Raw genomic sequence first — 10,877 nt, 5'->3', positions numbered from 1 at the left:
GTAAAATTTCTCATATAAAATAGATTAATAATAATCACTTAATTAAGATATTTTTCTAAACATACTTTAAACTTGCAATAAAAGCTTTAACATAAAAAGAATTTACTGAGTAAGCAACCAATTAAACTATATACTCTAAATGCTACTTTTTATTATACAAAATGAATTATATTAAATTTACCATATTATTAAAATAAAGATTGAGAAGTAGTTTTTTTATATGGTTTTTAAAATAATTGTATACCAATATTTATATATTTATCTATATTTATAAATACTCAATTCTTATCATTTTAATATATAAAAAGTTAATAATTATTATTACAAATACAATAAATAATATAAGATGGAAGACCATCAAATTTGTTGCACATTTTTAAACAAACACAACTCTTTCTTATATTGATTCTAACAATTTGAAGTAGAACATAAAATATTCCTTGTAACGGGTAATTTGTTTAAGTAAAATAGAGATAGTAATACATGACGTTGAATGCTTAATTTAGCTTAAGGTAGATATGTATCACTCAAGTAAAATTTTAGGATTTAATTTCTCCTTTTAGATATTAATATTTTTTTAAAATAATTATATATCGTTTAGACAGATTTGACATTTCAAACAAAACTCTATATCTAATTTGCACTAGCAAGACACTAGGCACTTTAACGAAAATTTAATGGTAAATTGTGAAACAACATACACATTTTGTGTTGATTAAGGAACAATGCTTGCATTATGGGGTTGGAAAATTGTACACATAATTCATTAAAAAAAAAACACAAAAACCATCGTTGAGTTGAGAGATAGTAGATACTAAGAAAATTGCCACTTGAAAAATAAGTAAGGTTATATATGTGTTTCTTCTTAATAATAGTTTCAAATACAATTCATTTAAGTTATCATAAAAAATAATATTTTTTAGTAATATAATTTAATTAGTGTTTTTTTATGGCCCTTTGAAGGCATGCTATTTGACAAAGGTTTCTTATATATTTTTAATTCAAGCAAAAGATAATAGTTTAAGAAAAATTTAAAAAATTTGTATAATAATTACTATATAAATTTAACTTAAGCAAATACTTTTAATCTTAAGCAAATTGTGTCATTTTGACTTAAGCTCTCGCTTATAAAAAAATTAAAATTTCAAATAAGCACTCATATTTGTTTAAATAAATTTTGTACAAAATTATTTTTTTTATATTTTTTAATACTCAATCACATCTTTTGGTCATTATTTTAATTCTGATTTAGCCAATTTATTTATTACTAAGAGAATTGAGATAATTATATAATATTTTTAAATTTAATTATTTTACTTATAAAGATTACAATTCAAAATATGATAATGTAAATAGAATATGATTGTTTGATTACAAAGAGTACAATTATTTAAATTGTTAGATTTGATAAACATATTTATCTGTTAATTTAGAAAAAAAAAAAATCTAATGTTATAAGTGATATTCAAGTAAGATAAAGAAAAATCAAACAAAATATTGTTATTTTAAACAAATATTATCCAATTTCATTTGACTTTTTATTCCGAATATTCTTGAATTTGAAAAAATAAAATTGAGTTTTATATGACATTCAAAATCTTTATAATTAAATTTTTAAAAACAATTTGCCTTCAAAAACTATTTCAAATTTTTTTAAATATATAATATTTTGATATCTTTATCTCAAAATTTTCAAAAATTTAAGATATAAATATCATAACATTTAAAACCTATCGTTTGATAACTTATCCCTTAGACATATACCACGCTGTCTCGCCTTAATCTTACCAAAAATCTTTCATTAAATGAAGATGTATATAAAAGATTCCCGTCGTACATCATAAGAGATCTTTTGAGCTGGCCTATGGTGATGTCTTTTTACTGCACACTGACACACCCGTACATTGGCATGCCCATGTCTAAGAAAAGAAAGAGAGAAATATGCATAAATTTACATGTATTTTACATTATTAAAAAAATTACTTAGAACAATTTTAACATTTCAAGCTACAATAAATTTTATCTTAAAAAAAAAATACAGCACAGTAACAATGACCTCACAACTAGCCAGAAGCTATATGATCAACCAGGTCCCAACCATTATTGCCAAAATTGTCAGACCCTTGCACATGTAAATTATGCACTCTATCCAATGAACTGGCATGCATGACTTTTATTCTGAGGTGGTAACCATGGTCTTATATGCTTCTGCTTACAAAAGGCACAATGACTCCACAGCTTTCAAGCCACTCCAAAGATTGCTATTGCACAGCATCCTGCAAACACACTGAGAAGTAAAATCTGAATACAGGTATCTCTTTCTCTTTTGATTCTTGATATACATAAACAAGTGAAAAAATTGTGACTTTGCCTGTGATACAAGGCTTATCCTTTGATTTTCTTTCTCATCTGATAGAGATATCGGTAAAACCTGCTGAAATTCATTAGCGTGCTTAAATCATAAAAGGTCTTGTTGGGTTAAATATGTTGGCTACGTATCTATGGCGGAAGCCTCATTTGCCATCATCCTAAAACGACCATTAAATTGTTTCAACCACCTTTAGAGTAAACGTTCCAAAAAATTGGGCCCCAAAGGCAACTATTTACTATGCCAGGCACTCCAAAAATAGGTTCAGGTCTATAAGTTTACAGATTTTAGGAGTATGACGGTTTTAAATTTGAATTACTGTTTTAGTTTTGATTACATCCTATAAATAAAATTTGGTGCAACTGCATGCAGTTTCAAAATGGACGAAACTTTGAAGCTACTGATTTTATGTGCTGCATTTGCTTGTTCATTCTCTGCACTGAGATGTGCGGCAGCAAATGATGACCCCATTAAATTTACTACCGAAGGTGCGACTTCAAAAAGCTTCAAGCAGTTCATTGAAGCACTTCGAGAAACACTAACAGGTGACCGGATACATGACATACCTGTACTTCGAAATCCAACAACAGTGGCAGCAGAAAATCGATATCTTACAGTGGAACTCTCAAACTCGGAGACGGAATCTATCCAAGTAGGTATCGATGTGACTAATGTATATGTTGTAGCATACCGAGCAGGAACTCGGTCCTATTTCCTCAGTGATGCCCCAGAATCTGCACCTACCTACCTTTTCACTGACACGGAGCCGCATACCCTTCCTTTTACTGGTGCTTACGGTGATCTAGAGAGTTGGGCTCATCAGAATAGAGAGGAAATAGCCCTAGGGTTACAAGCCTTGACACATGCGATATCGTTTCTACGAAGTGGGGCCGATGACAATGAAGAAAGAGCTCATACCTTAATCGTAATAATCCAAATGATTGCAGAAGCAGTTCGATTTAGGTTCATATCAAACCGGGTTGGTGTCAGCATCCGAACTGGCACGGCGTTTGGACCTGATCCTGGCATGTTAAGTTTGGAGAACAATTGGGATAGTCTGTCAGGAGGTGTTCAACAATCAGTTCAAGGAACTTTTCCAAACGCTGTCAGGTTAACAAATATTCGTCACGAACCTGTTATTGTAGATTCCTTGTCACACCAAACTGTTGCAGTTATAGCACTGATGCTTTTTATCTGCAATCCAAATCCAAACCAATCACCTCTGTTAATAAGATCAATTGTGGAAAAATCAGATACGTGCGATGTTTTTGAACCAACCGTGCGCATTGCTGGTCGAGATGGGATGTGCGTAGATGTATCTGACAATGCCTATAACAATGGCAATCCTATCATAATGTGGAAATGCCAAGACCAGCTTAAAGAGAACCAGCTGTGGACCTTGAAACGTGACAAGACAATAAGGTCCAAAGGAAAGTGTTTAACCACCTACGGTTCTGATCCAGGGAATTATGTCATGATATTTGATTGTGCCACTGCAGTACCAGTGGCCACTTACTGGCTAATATTAGACGATGGAAGTATTATCAATCCACGGTCTGGGTTGTACTTGAGTGCTGAATCTAGTACCATGGGAGGGACACTCACCGTGCAAAAGGAGCAATATCGATTGCGACAGGCCTGGCGTACAGGCAATGACACAACCCCTGTTGTAACTTCAATCGCTGGGTATTTGGATCTCTGCATGGAAGCTCATGGAAGTAACATGTGGCTGGCTGACTGTGATAGCAACAAGGAGGAGCAGCAATGGGCACTTTACCCAGATGGTTCTATACGTCCAGTGCAAAATACAAACAATTGTTTAACTTCTGAAGAACACAAACAAGGTGCTACCATTGTCATGATGGATTGTAGCAATGCATGGGCTAGCCAACGATGGGTTTTTCACAGTAATGGTACCATTTTTAATTTATATGACAACATGGTGATGGATGTGAAAGGCTCTGATCCAAGTCTTAAACAGATAATACTTTGGCCATGGACTGGCAAGGATAACCAAATATGGGTTACTTTGTTTTAATGGCTTCGTGCCTGAGGAGGCAAATGCTATTTGCCAGTGTAATGTTTAAATAAGTGATATTTATCTATCCATTTGCAAAAATTGTTAAGAGCTTCGTGCTGCCTTGCATTTTTATTAATATGCTTAACTAGTAAATTTATTATTTAGCACGACCCTAGGCCATCATGTGATCAGTAAAGAGAACCGAGATTGCTTCAAATCAAAATATATTTTAGAACCTAACTGCTTAAATCGGCACTCACCCAATACAATTGGAAAGCTTAAAATTTTTTGATTTTTCTCCCTCTCGAACATAGAATTTCATGGGTGCTTTTATGGACCTTCGATGGCTAAGAGTACTCGTTTCAAAGAATTGCAATTAACGATAAACAGTCAAGCTGTTGAGTTTTATCGAATGATGGAAATCTTAGAATTGTGCGATCAAGAACAACAGGCTCAGAAGCTCGAGAGCATATGGATCAGTTGCAACACACTATGGCTTATTTTATACAACATCAGACTCAGCCTCACGATGATACGGTTTTGGATGCATCCTCCCCAATCTCCAATCCAACTTGTACTGTTTTTTAAGCAAAAGACATTGTGCTTAGATTTCCTCATTTTGATGGTTACACGCTAGTGTTGGAATGAATCTTCAAGGCAGAAAAAAATTTCGATTACCATCACACTCCTGATGCAGATTGGGTAGACATTGCTGCTATTCATTTTGAAAACGATGTGGTGCCTTGGTTCCAGATGCTTCAACGCTTGTCTGCAGTTCATTTTTGGCATGATTTGACGGGAGCTCTGGAATCTCAATTTATTCCCTCTCCGTTTGATTGTCCCATGGCAGATCTCTTCAAGTTGCAACAAAAAGGGTTAGTATCTAACTATTACCTTAAGTTCATGTCATTAGCTATCGTTCCTTTGGCTTGTCATCTGAAGTTATTCTTAATTGCATTTTGAGTGGATTATACAGTGAGATTCGTAGGGATGTTTTTGCTCAATCCTTTAATATGTTACTTCGAGTTGTGATTCTTGTTAAGCTATTAGAAAATCGTCATTATCCTCAATAGAAGCCTTAGAATTATAATTCACAATTTAATTACTCTGCTGCTAGTTCTACTTCTCAGATTGCTTCTCACACTTCTTAGGTTCACAATAAAACATCCTTACCTCTATTACTGCTAACTCCTAAAGAGCCACCATTACTGAAACATACCATTTCATTAAAGGTAAAGAAAAGGACAATAGCGTAAGTTAAAAAGGAAGGGGCATGGTTTTTTAATTCACCCCTTCTAATTCACACCCCTGCATCGCTGCCATTATGGCCCCTCAACCATTTCTTCTCATTGCACGACTAAGTACTCGAAACCAAACCACTTTCACATAGCACGAATAATCCACACATATACGTCAAACACAATTCAGTCACGCAAGTATATCTAGTTGCATTATAGACAAAAGAGATGGGAGGATTATCCTCTAATTAACTTCCACCTGATAAACACAATTATAAGACTCCACGCACACTCATATAACAAAATTTTTCCATCCTCTATCCGGATCTCAAATCATGTCATTTTAATATATAGACAATGAGATATAAAGCAGTTGAAATCGACTTTCCATCCACCTGTTAAAGGTAAGGGTCATAATCACCCGTCATTACCATCCTGTCTCAAAGGCATCTGATTAACATACCAGCGAGATAGGGGCTGAGGTGATGGCAGTGATTGATAGCGAACAGGGGTCCCACCTCATCAGAGGGTGGAGTAGTATGAGCAAATGCAGAGAGGTGAGCAAAGGGCGAATGGAGGACTCAATGACCTCAACGTCCTTCCATTCAGGTTCAGGGAAGGATCAAGGTTAATGTCTATGAGGGTGATAATTGAAGGTTTCTGAGAGTCGGAAGGAGGATTTTGGTCTACAGGCCATGAAGAAGAAGGAACATGAGTAGAAAAGGAAGATGTCGTTCTAATTCAGGTAAAGGAATGAAGATCTCGCCCAAAATGTTGTTGCTTTCTGCCTTTGTCCGTCATAGGTCCCACACCCGTCTGTGTGACTCTGACTCAGAGATCCATATGACCTCCTTGTCGGGCAGAACTCAAATCCTCGCTTGATTTGCACTCATCTGTGGAATGCATTAAAATAGATAACAAGAAAAGAGATTTTAAGAAGACACGAGAGGGTGAGTCCAAATATAAGGTACAATCTATCTAACAATCGCCATAGGCTAAGTAAATTTAAAAGGGACTCAACATATAATTCAATGGCCATACACTGGGTGCCTATACACAGACATGATGCATGATGTAGTAATTTCAAACAATTCAGATGAATGAAAAGATGTAATGCATGTCTCTCATATCATATATCCCCTCTTAATCAACCATCCTCCAGTTTGATGAGGCCCAAAGAGTAAATGAGCTTCGTGAACTACTAGCCCATGAAGGAGCAAGTCATAAAGGAGTAAATGGCTGAGGTGGCCAAAACTTGGAACCCTTCCTTCTCCATGCATAAAGCCAAGGTTTTAACTTACTTGGTGCCAAAGAGAGTTGTTTCCATCCGTACATGTTGAAGAGGAGCTTTGATTATTCTTCTTGATACTAAATATAGGTACTAAATAATTTCTAATTTCTTTTTCTCCATGTTTTCACCTATCAATGCAAGAAGGCAAGGTTTTTGCACTTCTTCAGTGGAAAAGTTTGAAATCTTCTTCATAATAGTCACCGTGTGAGACATTTTTTATCCTCTAAACATGTTTGTCTACATCCAATAACTACATATTTGAATTGTGCAATAAAAAATCTTTCAAAAACAAGTGGTTTCACTCAAAATAGACATTGAATTCATAAGTTATGGTGAAAATGGTAAAATTTCTCCCTTGGTTTGCATTTTTTGCATTTCATCAGCAAAGGAAGCTACCTTTGTTTTGTTTCTTTAGTATCCAAACTTCACATGCTAATACATCTGTTTATTCCTTGCAGAAATATTTTTCAAACAGTGTATATTGGGCCTTAATCTGACATTGTTTACCCTCTTAATTGCCTAGAGTACGTAAGTAGTCTTGTTTTTACATTTTTATGCAATAACAACATAAAAAGTATTTTTTTGCCCTCTATACTGATATGTATTAATATGAAAATTTGATTTTCACAAACTATACGAAGATAGCTTTCCATTGCATTATCTCAAGCTTGATTCAGAGTTCGTTTCACCACTCAATGACTTCATCCTATAAGCATGATTTAAGTTAAATTCTGCTAGTCCAATAACCACTGTTCTTGAATTTTTAGAAAAACTTTATATAGAGAAATTGAAGGTAAACCTTCCATCTCATTCCTTATTGTCTTAGCTTTTTGATGCACTTTGTGACTCGTCAATCGGACTCCAATTGATTAAAATATGCACAAAATGGTAAGACACATGCAAAGTTAAATACTTCATAGATTCATTAGTTGTTTATGGCCACTTTCAAAATAAAATTTGGATCAAGGATGAATGACAAAAATAATTTTTACAATGTTATATCAGATTTCAAAAAATTTTGAAAATAGTGGAAAGAATGTGTTTTTAAATCCCTTTTCATCCAACTTTATGAACATGCATTAGCACTTCTGAAATTCTTGTAATGATATCATATGCACAATTTGGAGCTTGTTTGATCATTCAGTTGCATTTACTAAGTGAGTCACTTGAAGTTGTCATGCATCTTATGATAAAAGAGTTACAACTATGCAAGACTATGATTCTACACTACATACATGCATGAAAATTTATTTTAAACATATTTCTATAACACTTAAGATGTTATCCTTCAAAACTTTTTTACAAAATTGGATTTGGACATCATTTTCCCCACTTTTAACCCAAAACTCAAAATTTGCACAAGTTAAAATTCTGTAGCATTGATTTTTGAAAAGAATTTGTCATGACAACAACTTTCATTCAAATTATGGACAAATCTATATGTTGAATGATTTTTATAGTTTTACCAATGTATTCTAGATAATCTTAACTTTTCAACAAGCTATCTTAGCCCATTTTAAATCTCATTTGATAAGTCAAAAAGTTGAGACAAGTAGAAGTCTTATTTAAAAAAAAAAATTAGCAGATAGAGTTCGCATAAATGTGAGTATTAAGACTAATCTGCACTTCCAAAAATTTGAATCAACACATTTTTAAAAATCTCAAATGTAATCTTCATATGAGTCAGATGGACATCCCATGAGGCACTATAAATGAGTATATCATCGAAAAATATAAATTTTAGTCCTCCCTACCCTCTAAAATCTTCCTTTCCAAACAATTCTTTAAAGTAATTTAATCCCTTCTCATTTTAAAATATTTTTAAAACTAAATCTATATTCGTATAATACATAAGATATTTATCATTACTTTATAAAGAAGGAATAGCGAATAATTTGAATCATATTTATTAATTAAGTGTAAAGTATAATTAATTTAAATTAAATATACTAAATATATTCCTTTTATTTAAATTTGATAATGTTTAATATTGTTTTACAAAAAAAATTAGAAACATAATAAATATTTTAATCATTGAAATAAATTTACTAAATTATTCTTATTAATTATTTCCCTTAAAATATTTTTTTATAATTAACCAATTTAATAATATATATATATATATATATATATATATATATATATATTCAAAACATAAAAACATTTAATGCCATACTTATTAAAAGTATAATATATAACAAATTAAACCAATATTCTTGAAAAATATATGTATTAAATATAACAAATTTATTAAATGTCATAATTATTCATTAAACACATGACTTTTCATATCAATAAAATATTAAAAGAATCGTTAATATAAAAATTATTCAAAAACACTTATGTTTTTAAAATTTGACTGAAAAATTAATTATTCACAATTTAATATTTAATATTTATACGAATTAATGTAAAAATACTTACATTTAGGACGAGTTAAATTAAAATAATTTCACACTAGTCTATTCATCTTAATAATAATTTATTTATATTTAATCAAGAGTTGATATTTAATTAAAATTCAGTTTTAATATAGTTAAACTTAGTTTATATTTTATTAGAATTATATTTATAACTTTTTTCATATTTTATTAGTAGAATTAAATTAAAATTTTATAAAAATAGTACTCAATATTAGCATATATATATATATATATATTGATTAAAAAAATAAAAATAAAATTTATATCTAATTTAGCCCTTCTAATTTTTACTTTTGCTTGTACCATTAGATCTTCAAGTTTTACCTGGAGAATCTCTTTAAAATATGTTTGAGAGACACTGGCAGAAGAAAAAGGTAAGAAATAACATATTTTTTAATTTTAAATTAAAAGAAATATATATAATTTATAATGATAAATATATTATTAATATGTTAAATTTATGTTAATATATCAATTTATATCTTTTATTTAAAAAGTATTAATTTTAAATATGTATTTTTTAAAATATAAATTTTATCTTCTCTTCTCTTTTCCCAAACAATTTCACAATGTCAAATCTTAGACTCTAAATTAAATATGTATTCCTGCTTTTTTAATAGTCTTCATCCTGTCTCGTATATTCGTTTTTAAAAGGTGCAAGTGACAGAGTGCATTAATTTCGATAATAAAAAATTATTAACTAATTTTAGGACAGTGCTTCTGAGACATGTTTATTAAAATGAATGAGCATGGAGGTAAATATAATCATGGACTTTTTAGGATTAAGAGATAATATTGAATCAAACTATTGCATGAGCAAAGATTCAGCGATAATAATTTGAAACAAGCACACTAGTATATATGAATTTGGAGAGAACACAGAGAAGCAAAATAAACAAAATGTATATTATTGATGATCAAAGATGTCATTATCTCAGCATTTGAACCTCTTAATACAGATCATAAATTCCAGAGGCATGGTTATTCATATTGTAAAGCCTCTTTATTCTATGATCGCTGTCCAACAGTTTCTTCACGAGGACACTTGCAAACGCACTGATTACACTATATTTAATAAGTGTAATATACAACTAATTGAAATAATATTATTAGAAAAGCTTACTTTTATAATCTAAATTCATTTATAATCCATTTATAATGTTTATGGATTGAATTTTCAAAAAATTAATCTAAATTCATTTATAATCTAATTATATAGATTGAATTATAAACCAATCCATTTTAATTTTTTGATTATGCATAAAAGACTTAGATAAGGGTGGCTGTCTCCTGTGAACGGTATTTCGTTTTGGCTGCATCCTGCTAATGGTATTGTTTTGATCTTTGAAGAACACCTGTATTTGCTTTGGACCTTTGAAAAGGAGGACGTTATTTTAGAGGAAAACACCACAATTATTTTCCAACCAGAGGAATATTCTAAATTATTATCCTTGTTGATATATTGGGAAATAGTTCTTAAATAAGGGCCATGTTGGTAAATAAGCCTTTTTCCCTCTGTCTACATCGTCTCTTCCTT

At 31.1% G+C, this 10,877-nt stretch overlaps 1 protein-coding gene across 1 annotated transcript; it reads left to right on the top strand.

Moving 5' to 3' along the window:
- Positions 1 to 2,747: 2,747 nt before the first annotated feature.
- LOC113869679 (abrin-a-like) lies at positions 2,748 to 4,406 on the top strand. Its single transcript, XM_027506127.1, has one exon. It carries the CDS (start codon positions 2,748 to 2,750, stop codon positions 4,404 to 4,406), a length of 1,659 nt encoding a protein of 552 aa, XP_027361928.1.
- The last annotated feature ends 6,471 nt before the right edge of the window (positions 4,407 to 10,877 follow it).

This window comes from Abrus precatorius, unplaced genomic scaffold (genome assembly GCF_003935025.1).
Source record: "Abrus precatorius isolate BTA unplaced genomic scaffold, Abrus_2018 Scaffold6, whole genome shotgun sequence".
NCBI lineage: Eukaryota > Viridiplantae > Streptophyta > Magnoliopsida > Fabales > Fabaceae > Abrus > Abrus precatorius.
Note: the sequence above shows the minus strand (reverse complement) of the source record. Positions and strands in the feature narration are given on the sequence as shown.

What these genes read in the sequence shown, in the direction of transcription:
- LOC113869679 (XM_027506127.1), top strand. Translation starts at nt 2,748, where the DNA reads ATGGACGAAACTTTGAAGCTACTGATTTTATGTGCTGCATTTGCTTGT.